The following is an 18,140-nucleotide window of genomic DNA, read 5'->3' as shown; positions in this document are numbered from 1 at the left end:
GTGTGTGTGTGTGTATGTATATATCGTCTGTAAAAAAAAACATAAATCCGAAAGAAGCACACTCTTAGATATAGAACAGTGTACATTAAAAATGGGGAAGGCCGGTTTATGGGATTACCTTAGGTTTCCCGGCCATAAAGATCCTTTATGGACGGGACCTAAAGTAATCCCATAAACTGGTCTTCCCCATTTTTAATATATATATATATACAATGTGTGCGTGTGTAATCAATTTACAATAACGATAGAAAATGACAAAGAAATAAAGTACAAGAGAGAAAAAGAAACTGGATGACAGTAATTTCAGAAGCTTGTTTCATTTTGCTGTGTGGTCCTTAATCTGCCCTCATCGAGCTACAAGTTGCATAGAAGTAATCAGTTCAACATCTTAGGCGTGAATCACTGATCCTTTTATACAGGGTACACTTAGTTGAAGATCATACTGCGTTCTCTAACTGTAGCTTACTCTATAGCTGTTGCTGTCAACCAAGGTCCTATTCGAATCGTGGAAGTTCAAAACTTACAACTATTAGATTTTGTTAACTTTTATTCATTTAATTTTGCCAATTGGAGTATTCCAATTGTTTAACTTCCATTCGATTTATTAATTTCATTTATTTCGTTTACATAATATTAACATGTTTCTTTCTTTTTGTTGTTGTTGTTGATTTGCTTGAGGAAGTGCAGTTAGTACCCTGACAACTGAGATCGATGTTGGTGTTTCAGCATCATTAGCTGGAGGTCTGCAGAAAGAGAGTTCGATGGGACTGCAGTTCCTAAGGAAATACTAGAGAGCAAAAGTGTTCAGCGTAAAGTGTAGAGGGATGTGGCTTTTATACAGTATTATATATAGTATGGCTTATTAAGGGAAGCGAACAAACTAATTATGACGAATGGCTTTCAGGACCAGGATATTGTTCATGAATGTGTCCCTAACTACATTATTTAGTGTGTCATTTCTTTGAAAGGTAATAGGGTGTAGTCTGAAGATGATACGGCTGTTTTCGGCAGTTTGACTGACGAAATACAAGAAGCAAATTGCCTGATGTTAAGCAGAGGAGGATTAGAAAAAGAATTAACGGAGCGTAGGATTTCTTTAATAGAGCAGTATATATAGAGGTGGACAATAGTAATTTAGTCAAAAAGACATACACATTCTCTCCCTTATTAACAGCAGGGACGACTTTTAATAAACTGTAAGGTAACCCAAAACATTCATACCATTTCCGCGGGTGAGAGTAAGGCTGAGGCACTGAAATAGCTAAAGTACCCATTTACCAGCATCATCTAATAGACATGTCATCAGCGGAACCCGTAAAACAAAACGAAATTAGCTGTGAGGGTCAATTTAATATTGTTTATGAGATATTAACAAAGATGTGAAAAAGAAGAAAAAAAAAGATAAGAAGCATATATGTAACATGAAAGCGGAAAGAGGGGGAGGAGGTATTGACGTAGTTGTCCGAAGTGTTACGAAGTTTCACGGAAATGTTCCGATGACGTCGTGACTCTATTGTGTGTGTGTATGTTGTGTGAGACTACAGCAGCGGTGTCTAATCATTAGCTCTGTCCTTTCTTCTCTTCCAAAAAAAGAAAAACAACAAAAAAGACAGAACTTCTCCGACAAATATGACTATCTATAAATTCCAGCCGATAGGCAAAAAGCCCAAAGCAGACGAAGAACAGCCTGATATTCTGAATGAGTCGTTGGTAAGTCAGATTTAATTTTGGTAGATTTAAAATAAGCAATGTACATAGGAGACAACATGGAGATGGTTGTTGATGTTTATAGAAGCTTTCTGTTTTGGTTTAATTCACCAATGGCGTTTATTTGACCTCATTTAACAGCACGTATATAAACCATTTAGTTTTCTTTAAAAATATATATAAATATATATATATATATATAACGTAAACCTCAACGAGTGTGAGATTATATATATTCACACACACGTGTGTGTGTGTTTATTATGTTCAATAAAACGAGACAACAAAGCCAAGGCAGTGTTGAATATCTGAGACATTTATAAATGTGTGTGTATCTTGCATATATATAACTATATGATATGACAGAGAGAGAGAGAGGATGTACATTTAGTAGTCTTTTTCTACTCAGCATCCATGTTATTTGCTCTATCAATATTATTTGTTTTCATATATTATGTAAACAGCTCCACACTAAACGAGCAGCACGCCTCCCTCTACGTTGCTCTCTTGTCTGTATACACACATATACGGGTGTGTATATACTCATTCATGTTCTTCCTATGCATGCAATCAGGGAAAACAAATGGCAGTAACAAAAACAGTAGACATCAATAATCTACATCTAAAATTGTTGCCGCATTAATTCTTTAAAAGTATTTTACATATAATTTTCTTATATTCTCAAATCCTTCCTCCTTCAGTTTTTCCTTCGAATTCCAAATGTAGGTTTTTTTTTTTTTCTTTTTCTTTTTTTTTTTTTTTGCTTCCGTCAGATCTGTGTTAGCTGTTCAAAATGACATTTTAATAATTACCTTGCCTGCTGCGTATATATATATATATATATATATATATATATATATAATGTATGTGTATATTGCGTTGTTTTTAAATGTCTGGAACTAACAAGCCTGCATTTTTGTATTTCGTTTGCATTTTGTTGCTGTTTGTACTGTCTGTCTGGTAAATAATATCTCGATCTCTTTAATTTCTTTTCTTTTTTTTTTTTTTTCAATGGCATTCTATAGATTTTGTGTTAAAACACTAATGTACCTAATTATTTAAGTAAGAATTGGCTCTCAACTGTTGCTATATTATAATGTTTCCATGAAGTGACCAGCCATTTTCCTGAAATCAATTCAATAATAATAATCCTTTACTATAGGCACAAGGACTGAATTTTTTCAAGGGAGGGGACTAGTCGATTACATTGACCCCAATGTTAAACTGGTACTTATTTTGATCGACCCCGAAAGAATAAAAGGCAAAATGGACCTCAGCGGGAATTGAACCCGGAACGTAAAGAGTCAGAAATACCGCAAAGCTTTTGGTCAGACACTAGTGATTCAGCCAATTCATTATCCTAATAACGATAATCCTTCCTACTATAGGCACAAGGCCTGAAATTTGGGGAGCGGGGTTCAGTGCTTAACTGGTACTTATTTCATCGACCCTGAAAAGATGAAAGGCAATAATAATGATAATTGCTTCAAATTTTGGCACAAGGCCAGCAATTTTGCTTTATTGATCTCGAAAGAATGAAAGGCAAAGTCGACCTCGGTGGAATTTGAACTCCGAATGCAAAGCCCGAAGAAATGCCGCTAAGCGTTTTGCCCAACGCGCTAATGATTCTGGGACAACGCCTTCAATTTATGGAGACGGGTTGTCGATTAGATCGACCATATATATATATATATATATATATATATATATATATGGTGTTATGAATTATTGCAATCCTTCCGTCTGTCTCTTTTTATAGAACAGTGCTGGTTGTGATTTTCGTTGAAAAGTCGATCGTGACGGTTTTTGTAAAGAATCTATATTTAACTTATAATATAGCTCGTGTGTATGTATATATATCCTGTTTTATTCTGCCTTCGTGCTTGTGTGACTGGGGTATATGTATATATATAGTGAGCTGTGCGTTATATAAATGAGCTTCGTGTTTTGACAGTCGAAGGAGAAGGCTGATATCTTTGATAGTAATGTTTTGCTAATTGAAAGATGTCAAATTTTCTGTTTAGTTTATTTCAATAAACAGTATTTGGTTTTTCAGCAAGTCTCAATTAGATACTGCAGTGTACATTAAACAGCCAAAACAAACACGCATTGCTCTCCTAATGTATTGCTAATTATATAATAACATTATTATTAATGTAAAAAGGATTGTTTCATAAAAATATTTTGTAACTAAGAAAATAATATCTTCTTTGTGCTCTCTCTCAATATTATTTCATATTTGCATACATAGGCATACATGCATATAATGTATGTATTTGTGCGTGCCTCAGAGAGGTTATTATTTTACTTTATTGCTGTTATTGCGTGGATGAGTTATATTTTATTTTGTTGAGATTGGTGAAATCAATACTAGCAGCCATCAAAACATCCTCTCCATTATATATTCTCTACTTTTAAATAGTTCCATCATTCTGTATTCTACCACTGGACACTATTTTATCAGTCTGTATATATATCATAATATCCTCTCTCTCTCACACTCTACATTTTATCAGTTCCGTCATTCTGTTTTACTATTGGACATTATTTTATCAGTATGTTTATTATAACTGGCCAGTCGTTGTTTATAATATAGAAATCTACTCCAATATTTTAGAAATGATCATTTAGCTTTAGATCTATTTTTCGTAATTCATTATTTCTATACAATGTTTCCTTGTAGCCAATTTTACATTTATTATTTTACTACGTAACATCATACAGAATATCAAAGCTTATCTTAAAGGTCTGCCAGATAAATTATCAAAATATTGTAAGGTTCACTTTTCTTTCTATTTCTTTCCTTTATATATATATATATATATATATATATATATATATATATATATATATATATATATATATATATATATATATATGTATATATATGTGTGTGTGTGTGTGTATCTGTAGTAGTAGTAGTAGTAGTATAATTTATGCAAAGTTATCAAAATAAATTTCTATATGATGAATAATAAAAAAAAAAAAGCTACGGAAAAATTCCATCTTTTCTCACCATTAACTTGCAGTATATTTTTGAATGTTTCACTGCTTATTTTTCTTTGTACATTAAAATATTATGTTATATCTTGTCACCCCGTTGATTCAACCAGTGAACATTAAATGCACGTACGACTATCAAATTTGTCACAACCTTACAACTGTTCATGGAACATAGCTCTCTCTTTAACCAACATGTTAAGCTCTAAACAAGATTCACCATTATAGTATATTATTGTGCTACAAAGTGCTACTGTTCAGAAATATTGTCTTAGTGAAAGAAATGACAAGGCATTGTGTAAAGTCAGTGATTGTACATGATGACTGTTTGAGATGTACCAAACAGGCTGGCACTGATTTAGTAAACTTTGGAATCTATTACGTGTACTTTTATTCTCCGTCAGGTTCTGAAGATCTTAGAGGGATTTTGAACTTCTTTTTTTTTTTTTTTTTGTACCTCTGTCTCTATTTCTTCCTTGAAGCAAGGAAAATGTGCCAATTCTCTCTATTGATGTGGAGAATTTAATCTTAAAGCTTGAATGAATGACTGATATTTGTGTAATTCTAAATTGCAAGCCACTAATTTTGAGATTGTACACTTATTGTCTTCTTAAAATGATAGTGCTTTGTAGTACCTAGTTTTATCCTTCTTTCTTCTGACTTCAAATCCTGTAAAGATTGACTTTGTATTTAATCCTTCTGGGATTGTTTTTCATGTAATCTTAAACTAGTCCTGATACAGCCATCTTATAATCAGAGATGCTCCAGCCATGACCACCTCGTCTTTTATTCAGTTATAGTGTATCTAGGACCTCATAATTCAATATAACCTAGACTGTTACAGTTTGAGAGAGATTTGGCTGCTATTTTCACAAGTTGATTAAATATTTACTAATTATATATTAAGTTCAAATCATCCAAATGTATTGCTAAAATATACCATCTTGCATAAGAAACATTTGATTTAAATCAATAATTTTAATCTTTTAATATATTTCTCAGTATCGGTTTAGTCACTTCCAAACAATTTTTCCTCTATATTCATCATACATTGTCCAATTTATGATGCTTTTCCACGTTTGCCTGTTGACATGAATCTATTTAAGGTTTGATGTAATAATTTGAGCCATCATTTGAATAAACATTCTAGATGTAAAAGGATACCTTGGAAACAGGGGTGTATTTGGATAAACACTGTAGACACCAACCTAAACAATAATAACAAACTTGTATTTGATGAACTGGATACAGCAGATTTTGTTTACTTCTGCAATGTTCTACAGCAAGAATGAAACATCTGGACACTAATGATTTAATAAAATGTTTGTTTTTATCTATTAAAGGTATGAAAGCCATATTGTTTTGGTAACAACAAAACCTCTGAAACTTGAAAGTTTTATCAATTTAAAATCTGCTTGTATCCCAAAGAAATTAATAAATGCTGAAAGAGTCTGATTCCTATCATAGAGCACCAAAATCTGACTGAATCTAAGATTGTTCTCAATGATTACACGGATCAACCTGATTTTGATGAATTTGATAAAATTGAAACTAAAGGACTAAATAGTGCAGAAGACATGATTTAAATGAGTCTTATAGACTCCATACAACTATGTGAGCCTCATGTGAAGAAAGCCTCAGAATATCTCCATACATGCATTGAATTCATTCAACAGCTGCTTTAAATGTTTTCTAAATTTTATTTGAATGAAACAAGCAAGACAGCGACAAAGATCTTGATCATACTATCACATATTGGTAGTAATAAGTAGAAGTTTGATCCTAAATGGTGCTTTTGTGAATATAAACATGCACCATTTAAATATCCTACATTGGGAAAAGTTGAAATCTGGAGAAATAATCACTGAGAAAGTATGTAAATCTATTACTACAGGTTGAAGAAATTAAAAGAATTATTCTGCAAGTATTTATGGAATTGGCCTCAAAAAACACTGCAGTAATCAGTGTGAAATATCATTTTAAGTTCACATTTCCCTGTTTACAAAGGTCAGATGAAATTTGTTGTGGAAATTTTTCTACAACTCAATATTTTTTGTTAGCAGCTCTCATCTGCTTCCCCTTGTCTTTTGAGCATGAACCACTCAATAGCCGGGTATATTTTCATGGAAAATAGCAAACGAATGACACCACTTGTTGGATAGTGGACGTGAACATATAGTACACACACACACACGTCATACCACAAGTTAGAGAAAGCCAGAAATAGCAACCTTTTCTGGACTTGTGAGAAGTTCACATCTCACCTAGATGATTATGCCTATGGTATACAAGAACAAGAGAGGTTTACTAAATACCTGATTGACAAAATGGTAAGAATGCCTCTAAACTTCCATGTTGTGATAGAAAGTGTTATATCATATCAGTAGTTGTCCAAAAATATCTGTAAGATACTACATTCCCATGAGACATGACATTGTTGCACAGGTGGTCTACCTAATTTGGTACCGCTGCAAAAGGAATTGCGAGCTGCAATAAACTAGATTTCGAATATAACCATCATCATCATTTAACGTCCACTTTTCATGCTGGCATGGGTTGGACAGCTTAATAGGAACTGGCAAGGGCGAGGTGTGCACCAGGTTCCATCATCTATTTTGATTTGGTTTCTCTGGCTGGATGCTCTTCCTAAAGGCAACCACTTCACAGAGTGTACTGGGTGCTTTTTATGAGACACCAGTGTCAGTTGTTTTTATGTGTTAGCTTAGTTTTTAGGTTCTCAATTCCGTTGTGGTGGGCAGGGTCTTCTCGAGCAGCAGAATATGGTACAGCTGTAATACTAAAGGGTGGACAAAATAGATTTAGCTCATGCAGATCAAATAAACACTGACATAGATAGTGATAGTGAACAAAATACAAACTTTACAACTGAAGTTTATAATGACATTCTAGACTATTAATAAAGATTGAGACTTGACAACTGATACAGGGATACACATAACAAATGGTGACAGATCCAGTTCTCAGATAACAAAAGGACTGAAACCCAATTTGTTTCCAGGTGATATGAGATTCTTGTATGTGATTGGGTTTATTTAAAGTGGCTTTTACTAAAATGTAGTGGCCATTCAATTGACTGTAACTTGAACTTAAAGGATCTGCATACTTTTTTGCTTTGTTTTGTCTGTCTTTTTTTTTTTTTTAACAAACTGTTATTATAGATGGTAATGGCCTGACTTTTTATCAAGTCAGGTGCTATATCTAGTTATCATATAATAAACAATTTTCTACTAAAAGAACCTTGTACCTATTTAAAAACAACATATTATCTTGAATGACAAGTGAATTTACAAAACCCTGACATTTGAAACATTAATGTGTTGTGCTGCTCTTAAATATTATAAGAAATACTTTTTTTCTTTACAATAGAGTTAATTTTATAAACCAGCTGAAACATGATTTAATTATTGTTAATGACTCCACTGACATTTCTGTAATGATATATATGATAAGACACAGAAATTCCATACATAGCAATTATATACATTCCAGGATTTAGGTCTTTGTACATTAGATTTATATTTAAAAGAAAAACTACAAAATTTAATTAATTTACTTTCAAAAAATAACATAATAAATATTAAGAAATATATGAATAAGATTATTAAAATTTATGAAAATATGTGGCTGAAATTTATATACTAAATATCATGCTAATAGTCTCTTGAGAATGAAAAATGTTCCCTGTGAAAAGCAATTTCTTCTATTAAGTTTAAATTTAGATTTTCAAGGACAATCATCATTATTGGCAGTATTTAGAGCAGACGTACAGCAATTAAGACGAAAATGGTCTGCTAGTTAAGAGAGTGGTTTCTTGTGGTCTGAGAAATTTAAAAATAGTGATCAACAAATTTGATCACTTAAAATGTTATTCTGGAAGTTATAAAGGATGTGATTTTACTTTTATTAGTTTCATAATTAAAAAGAAAAGAAAGAAAGGGATAATGTAGAAGGAAAAGACACTTGTAAAGTGACCAATATTACATTCTGCTCTAACCCCTGACTGCCACCCCCCATGCCAGTGGCACGTAAAAAGCACTATCCAAACGTGATCAATGCCAGGCCCACCTGACTGGCTCTTGTGCCGGTGGCATATAAAAAGCACCCACTGCACGTTCGGAGTGGTTGGCGTTAGGAAGGGCATCAAGCTGTAGAACCATTGCCAGATCAGATTGGAGCCTTGTGCAGCCGTTGGCTCTCCAGACCTCAGTCAAACTGTCCAACCCATGCCAGCATGGAAAACGGACATTAAACAATGATGATGAAGAATTTAATAAAATAACACCATTATTAAGCTGGAGTTTGAAACATAAATTAATGTGAAATATTGATGGAAAGTTTAAATTTAGATCACATTAATACAGGGGGTCCAGGGCAAGTTGGTATCAAAAGGGTTAAGCAACATCCAAACTAAAGTTATGAATACTGTTCACATAATCCATAGTCCTAGACATTTATTTATATAGTGTTACCACAAGGTATTTTGTTGGAAAATATACACAAGTAGACAGAGCAATAAAGCAACAACTAAAACAAGTTACTTTTGGGTATTTGTATACATGTGTGTGTGTGCAATCTTTCCTTCTGCTAACTTCACTAAGCATTGATCAGCCTAAGATTCTATGCAGTGGGATTGAATCTGGATTCATGTGGTTACAAAGCAGGCACAACCACACAGCCATATGTGTGCCCACTTAATTGGTTTACTTTCAAGCCTCAGTTCAATATTAGCACATCCTATGGCTTTTTGGATCTTGGCAATATTTCTCCTCTCTATTCTAATTATTAATTTTCCCACAGTAACCAACATCTGAGCCCTTACTATATGATTTAATTAATTTTATTATTTATCTGTTGAATATATGTATGTATCCTGATTGCACTGACTTTGTAAGCCAGCTATGTGATGAAGTTAAGAAAATTTGAACTTTCAACTCTGAAGAATATATAAACATCTGAATATCAAAAAGTACATGTACAGTTCTATATTTTGGTGAACTACACAAATCTTGCAATGCTTTCTTACTTTCCCAAGTTAATGCTAAAACCTAAGGAACAAGAGATAAAATTTACATGGAAAGAAAATGTGTGGGAATTTAATTTGTATATAAATATTTGTAGCCTTCATAAAAGGAAAAGAAAACGCTATCTCCCATCTAAAAATAAAAGTATTTTTTAAAAATCAAACAATTCCAAGTAGGTTGTGGCTGGGAGATTACAATTTACTTAAAGTAGACACCCTCAGCTTCCACCACAGCCTTAAAATGGCTATGGAACCTGGCATATCTGTTCCTCACTGTCCTTGGAAAGATCTTTCAGCACCACCTTGATCTTGGCCACCAGCTTGGCCTTGGTGTTGCAGGCTGTATGGTTGGTGTCAGTCTCAATTGTACCCCATATGTAATAACCCATTGGATTACATTTGGAAGAATTAGGAGGCCAGAAATTGGGGTTGATGAAGTCATAGAAATTCTCTGACAACCACTTATAACTCTTTCCAGAGATATGACAAGGTGCCAAATCCTGTTGCCAAACATATGCCCTTCCAGCAGCTTCACATAGCTGTTTGAATTGAGCTTAAGGCCCTGTTCTAAGATGGGGAATGACATTATGTCACTGTCACTGGAGACACGCCCATAGGTCGTCACAATTTGGGAGAACTTGGTTTTCATAATACATGAGACATCACATGGAATGTAGGCAAGCTACCTGTTGTTCTGGTTGTGCAACTGGTCCTGGCAGAAGTTCTTTTCATCTGAGAAGAATCAGATCATCCTCAGCTCAACAACATACTTCAGTTCAGGAGCTTCTTTACCTTCATCAAGCAGTTCTCATTGGCTTTCAGAGTTGATTCCTTGCACCTTTTGTACAAGTGATAGTGAAAGTTCTCACTTAGGGTCAGCTGCAACTGCAGCACCCATCTCTCTTACCAAAGCATGAATTCCCTTGCCCCGATCTCCCATCACCTTGTTCATGTGGGCACAGAAGGCCCACTGTCTCCCCTCCTGCTGGCCATGGCTTCATAGTCTCCATTGCAGCTACCCATGTCACATCTTGCAGCCTTTACAGTGTTCACAGAGCATTGAGCAACAGTCATGATGTCAGCATTTTGATGCCTAGTGTGAATCATCATGATACAGGTAACTCTTTTCCAATATTGAGATGGCTTCCATTCCTCCGTATCTGCTAACCTCTCAACTCCAACTTTAATCTTCTGCTCTCCAATGCCATTGAATGTTCACCAATAGATGTAACTATTCCTGAAAAAAAGAAACAAAATATTGTCAACTTTAGACCACTCTCTCTCTCTCTCTCTCTCTCTCTCTCTCTCTCTCTCTCTCTCTCTCTCTCTCTCTCTCTCTCTCTCTCTCTCTCTCTCTCTCTCTCTGTATACATATATATATATATATATATATTAAGAAATGGAGTTAAATGCAGGTATTATTCAGACCTCTATACTTCCGACATGTTTCGAAGAAAACATTGATATTATTCTGGAGAGAACAGAACGATGTAAAACAATGCAATCATCTAAACACATCACTAAGCCATTTTAACCGAATGTGATTACTGCATATATAATGAAGGGGAACGCTGGCAAGTTATTTTTTAAAAAACTGTTAATAGATCTATTAATGGTTTTTTAAAAAATAACTTGCCAGCATTCCCCTTCATCATATACACAGTAATCACATTCAGTTAAAATGGCTTATTGATGTGTGTGTGTTGTTTCCCCCACTATCCTGACGAGATGATTGCATCGTTTTACATCATTTTATTCCCTCCGGAATAATATCAATGTTTTCTTCGAAACATATGTCGGAAGTATAAAGATTTGAATAACATCTGTGTTTAACTCCATTTCTTAATTTATCTGTGTTATACAAAAACATTTCACTTAACCCTGGAATTTCTACCTTTATAAGTAGGCAGTAACATTCCTTGGCACTTGTGTGAATTTTTGCTACCCTGGTAACTATTATCCCTGCTCAAAGAATTTCCTGTCTTTACTGGTGAAAAGCTTCACCAGGTGAATTTTACATCCTCTTCAGAATTGAAGGTCTGTCCATTCAATGAGTTTTCAATTGCACAAGGTTGGGCAGTTATAGAGGGTGCAGCAAAACTTCTCATCTAAGCCCAGTAACTTCTGCTGTCTGCAAAAAAGTGTGCAGTCTGGCACTGTCATGATGAAAGATAATGCTATTAATTACCAAGTGCTGGATGCTTCTGGTGGATCACTCTGACCAGTTTGTCCAGTCCACAGAAAGAAGATGAGTCCTATCAAATTGAAAGCACAACCTTCTTTGGGTGAAGTCCTGCATTGGTGGGTGTGTGCGGTGGTTCACCACACTTCTCCCATGATTGTTTATGTTTCACATTGTTAAAGACAGTCTTCTTGTTTTGTTTGTTTGTTTGTCCTGTGTTACCATTCTCTTCAAATAAAAGGATTGTTTTCTCCATGTTTCTGCCACAACTCACAGATGGAAATCTATTGGGTAGAGCTAGCCACATTCAACAGATGTGGGACCCAAACATCAACCTTGCTGGTGTAGATGGTTTTCTTCATTCAATTTTGATGTTTGCAGAATATCTGCATTCATTCTGGTCATAAAATAGGCTCATATTGACTAACTCCTTCATCAAAATTTTGAAGACCACTTCTGGCACACATGTTTACTGTACACAGTGCTTATCTTCCTGTAGGTTTCCACTGCTTTCCTGCCTTCTTTAAATTAAAAAAAAGCATGAGGTGTCGATAATATTCATGTTGGTCCTCCATTTCCAGTTTGATCTCAAACATAAAATACTGCTTTGAAGTGTCAAGTGTCTAACTAATGCATATACACAAGGGACAGACTGATTTGAGTGCTTGAAGATTAGTGTTGACAAATACTAAATGGACTTTTTGGCCAACCCAATGCATAAATTCTGTAAACTGAACAAAGTATTTAGTAGTATTTTGTGTACAATTAACATTTAAATTTCCTGGCTGAAAACTCAAACCTGATTGTAAACTGAATTATATTAATCTGATATCTGGTGAGTAAATAAAAGTATATTTAATGCTTAGAATATCAGAAAGCCACACTATTCAAATAATTAGTAAACCAATAATACAGAAGATAACTTTGAGAATGTTTTACTTCTATTGAAGCTTTTTAGCAAAACTACAGCCTCCCAGTAATGTAAAGTATTAGCAGGTGAATTGCTAAGTGAACATATATACATATTTGTTACAGTAGAGTAAGAGTGTGCTATAAAATGAAATTAATCTGAGTGCCAGCTGCATGATATTTAACAGTTAAATAGGTAGATGGATATTTAGTTAATTGAGTTAAGAATTCAGCTAATTGAGACACCTAGTGTTCATGGAAACCAATAACAATTTGCGTCTGATGTTGTTGAGAACTTATCATTGGAGAAATGTAGATAGGTGGCTGTATATAGGTATAAACGTGGAGGCGCAACAGCCCAGTAGTTAGGGCAGCGGACTCGTGGTTTCAATTCCCAGACTGGGCGTTGTGAGTGTTTATTGAGTGAAAACACCTAAAGCTCCACGAGGCTCCAGCAGGGGATGGTGGCGAACCCTGCTGTACTCTTTCACCAGTTTTTCCCCTCACTCTTTCTTCCTGTTTCTGTTGTGCCTGTAATTCAAAGGGTCAGCCTTGTCACACTGTCACGCTGAATCTCCCTGAGAACTATGTTAAGGGTACACGTGTCTGTGGAGTGCTCAGCCACTTGCACGTTAATTTCACGAGCAGTCTGTTCCGTTGATCGGATCAACTGGAATCCTCGACGTTGTAAGCGACGGAGTGCCAACAACAACAACATAGGTATATAAAGTGTGAATTAATCAGGCAATAATGATGATGGTAGGTCACAAGACTATTGACAAGAGATTTGAAATTTAGCACACAGAATCATTTGTATGTATGTTATTTTCCATCTGCTTTTCATGCTGGAATGGATAGGATGGTTCAATAAGATTTGCTCCAATGTCTCATTTGTGGCATGTTTTTATGGCTGGATACCCTTCCTAACACCAACTACTTTACAGAATGTACTGGGTGCTTTGTGTTTGTGTGTGGACAGACACAAAAGATGTTGTCTTGCTGTCTGAGATTAAAGAGCCTTCTCAAGCACTGTATTGTCACTGCTTGAAGCAATTACGGAGAAGGATAAAGTGGTATTGGTATTGATAATGGGGTGGGTTGAATACTGGGATTGGTCAGTTTGCTTGTGGTCTTACTAAAGTTACACAGATTTATTGTTGAGAGAGAGTAGAGATAGTATAAGGGGGTAATGGGAGGGAAAGTGAAAACATGCATTTGGAGGTTAGAGAGTGAGTGGACAGTGGGAGATGTGCTAGCCCACGTTATACATAGGTGGATAAAATAGTATTTGAAGTAAAAATAAGATGGAAGTAGGTAATGGAAAGGAAAGGTAGTCTCAGGAGATTAGTCAGAGCAGAATTGAGATTTCATAATTCTAGGTTTTGATTCCACTTCAGGATTTTTTTTTTTTTTTTTTTTTTTGTGCTTTAAATTTTCAATAATCTTTGCTCTCAAAACTAAGTCATCAGCATATACAGTGACTCCCATGAGCAGCTGGTCTTGAAGTTCACTGTTATGGCCCTAAAAGGATGATGAGAGGGTTTGATAACTGAGCTTGGTAGACACCTACCTGCACTCCAAATTTCTTGTTGAACTCGTTTCCAACACTCACTTTACTGAATATATCATTATACATAACTTGCACTGCTCTCACCAACCATTGTTCAACTTTTAGTCTTCCAAGTAACCACTTGACTAGAGATTGTCTAGGTCTTCTGTAGATCAATGTATGCTTGGGAAAGAGGCTACACGCATATGCTTACACATACAGACAGACAACAGGCTTCCTACACTTACCACCTACCATATTCACTATCGAGGCTTTAGTCAGCCAAGGCTGTAGTAGAAGACTCCCAAGGTGCCATACAGTAGGACCAAACCTGGAATTGTGAAATTGTGAAGCAAACTTCTTAACCATGATGTCATCTAATTTAAACCTATTTTAGTTTTTCATGATGGAGTAAGTCACATGGTATATTTTACTGGAGAAGCAACTCTACAGAAACATATTTTTATGGCTCATAAAATTAATCATATACATTAAAAAAACATTAAAAGCTTTCTCTATAATTAATTACATAGAAAAGAATTAACTATTGTTTAGGCAGATTTCATGAGAGAAAGTACATTATCGAAAGTTATATGCTCTTTAACCTACATTTCACTATCATCATCATTACGTTCACTTTTATGTGCTTGCATGAGTTATATGGGAGTTTGTTGAGGCAGATTTTCTACATCTAGATTGCCCTTTCTGTCACCAGCCCTAAACTGTTACTAAGTTATTTCTCAGTCTCTGTGGCCAGATGCATTTTCATGAAGTGTTGGATATAAGTGACAATGGCATTAATTTATTGCTGCCATGCAGTGTCAGGATGGAGAGGCACTTGCATGCACACACTCCTATACATGTACACATGTGTATACAATAGGTTTCTTTCAGCTTCTATCAGACCACTCAGGACTGAACCTGAAGCCATGCAGTTGGCAAGTGAACTTCTTGACCACACAGTCACACTTGCACCTATATATATATATATATATACATTTGTATATATATATGTACACTCTGTCACACACACACACACATATATATACATATATATATATAAAGTTTCAGGTGTGGAAGCAAGGATTAGAATCGAAGGGCCTTAGAGTCAAGGAAGGCAGACAAACCACAAATCCCTTCAGGTAGATGGCCCTGCTTGATCTGTAGAAAAGGTGTAGGTAGAAACTCCATAAGATGTACCCAGTGTAAGCTATGGACATGTAAGAGGTGCAGCAATGTCAGAGGAAGGTTAACTGGGAAGATAGTTTTTGTATGTGGCAGATGCTCAGGAGCAATAAACACTGAAAATGTGCAGAGAAAAACTAGAAGTAGTTGATAGCTTCCATTACCTAGGTGACCAAGTCCAGACATTTAGCTGTTATTTTTAGCATATCGAGTTTCATGGTGAGGGCTTCACATGCCGTGGTCCTTTTGCTCTTTCACTATAAATCTATGCATGCAGAAACGGATCAAACAGCCATTCATTTTCACTTTTAGACAGCGGGATGGGGTGTGGATCAACTTTGGAGTTTTTCATAAAAAATTTGAAATTAGAATTTGTATTTTTCCCCCCATATTCTTAATCTCCATACTTTTCCACATAGATTAAAAAAATATTTCGAAAAAAATGTTAAAAATTTAAAACTTGGGTGTGGAGAGGAATTAAAAAGTTTGAAAATGTGTTTTTTTGCATATTCGAAATATCTGTCATCGAAAACAAAGGAATCAAAGAATCGGAAGGATCAGTTGTGGGGGTAGTAACTCATCCACCAAATGGCTTAATATGATTTTGTGCAGAAATCACGTTTTCAAAATTATAATTTCCCCCTCCCCACCGAAATTTCTTAATTTTTAACTGTTTTTTGGATTTTGTTATCCACGTGGAAAAAGAGAGATTATGAATATAAGAAATATAATTTGTTTTTGAAAGTTTAATTTTTCTGAAAGAAATGCTGGATGCCCCTTCCCCCACCTCAGCCACCTATCAGTTACCCACTTTGGGGCGAAATGCAAATGTCCTGTTCGGAAAACAGGAATGTGAGTAAATTGAGGAAAGAGATAAGAGAGTGGGGACTAACTGTGTGTGTGTGCGCCAAAGGAAGTTATTTTTGCGTACCTTAATTCCAATTAATTAGTGGAAGTTGTGACTTGTTGACAGCATGAGTTCTCTGTACATTATAATCAGAAATTGAAAGAGAGAGATGATGCCTAATTCTACGCATACGTGAAACATGGAACGAAAGTGAAAATGGCCTGAAACTTCCAGTTCTGGGGTTATCAGTGTCCCCTTCTCTCCCTCTTTCCCTCGCTCTTTGTGCCGTCTTTTTTCACTTTCAACTATGGAACATCAGTGTCTGTCTCTCATTTGCTCTCCATCTTTCAACTTCTCCTATAGAAACCTGTTTTTTGTCTGTTTCTTTCTCTTGTCTCTGTCTTTTTCTTATTCTGCATTTCTCTTGGTCATTCTGTAACAAATTTATTTCTTTATTCTTTGAAGAGAGCAGAAATTGAAAGAGGAGAGAGAGCAGAAGTGAAGGAGATGAGAAAGTGAAAGACGTGTGTTGTGATGATGGATACCTTTTAAAGTACACGCTCCCATAGAAAATGTGATGTCATCTAAAATGTTTACAATAGATGACTTAAGGAAAAGATTATAATTTAAAATTTTTGTAATGCAAATATGTCAATTAAAATAAAGTTTGATTGGTAGCTGAAATAGTACTGAATCTTTTGATACCCCATACTTCAAAATCGGCACCTTGGTTTTGGAATGAATAAGGAGCATACACACACTCATACATACAAACTCACTTTTATAGTTGTATATATATATATATATACATACACACACACAACTGTTTCAAACAAATGAGGGAGGTGTTGTAGAGTTTATGGTCTATTTAAATTTAGTGGTTATTTTGTGAGTTTAGTCTCATGCTTCTGCAGTCTTCAGATGGGAACTGTTACAGTTCTGTGTAACTATTTATACCTGCTAGGATATTTAAGTAAACATACCTTTTTTTATTATTATTAATAGAACTTCATAATTTTATTCTTCAGCAGAGTAAGTTATAAATAGTTTCACTATGTGTATGTGTGTTTGTATGTATATATATATATATATGCATGTGTATATATGTGTGTGTACACATATATATATATATGTATGTATATTCCATCTTCTGTCTTTCATTTGCCATATGTTTGTGTATGTATATATATATATATATATGTGTATATATGTGAATGTATATATGTTTACAAGGTGCGTAAGTTATTTGAGGACAAACTTATGTTTATAAAAAAACATGTATAATAACAGATAATAAATTTATTTATTAAAAAAAATGTGATGAGAATAAAAATAAACCTTCTTTTCTATAATGTTATTCAATAAAGCCACCTTCAGCTTCAACAACTGCTTCTATATGAGATCTAAATCATCTACAAGCTCAAATCAAGTGGTCCTGGTTCATTTTGGACATTACTCCGACTATAGCAGCTTCCAAAGAATCTTTGGTGTTTTGGCCATGTTCATTGACCTCTCTCTCAACAATATTCCACATGTAATAGTCCAAAGGATTGAGATCTGGGGAATTAGGAGGCCAAATGTTAGGGTTTATGTGATCATGAAAATTTTCAGCCATCCATTCCTATGTTACTAGAGCCATGTGTGATAGTAAAGAGTCTTACTGAAATATATATGCTCTTGCATATACTGTCTATCCAGGGCTTAACAATTATTTCCAGGA

General features: G+C 34.9%; 1 protein-coding gene across 1 annotated transcript in view; it reads left to right on the top strand.

Moving 5' to 3' along the window:
- The first annotated feature begins 1,495 nt into the window (after positions 1–1,495).
- Positions 1,496–18,140, top strand: part of LOC106872434 (integral membrane protein 2B) — a 31,203-nt gene continuing 14,558 nt past the window's right edge. Inside the window, exon 1 of the mRNA XM_014919437.2 lies at positions 1,496–1,710. Coding sequence (XP_014774923.1) covers positions 1,630–1,710 — 81 coding nt within the window. The 5' untranslated portion in view covers positions 1,496–1,629. The remainder of the gene's footprint in view (positions 1,711–18,140) is intronic.

This window comes from Octopus bimaculoides, chromosome 8 (assembly GCF_001194135.2).
Source record: "Octopus bimaculoides isolate UCB-OBI-ISO-001 chromosome 8, ASM119413v2, whole genome shotgun sequence".
NCBI lineage: Eukaryota > Metazoa > Mollusca > Cephalopoda > Octopoda > Octopodidae > Octopus > Octopus bimaculoides.
This window is presented reverse-complemented; position numbering and strand designations above follow the sequence as displayed.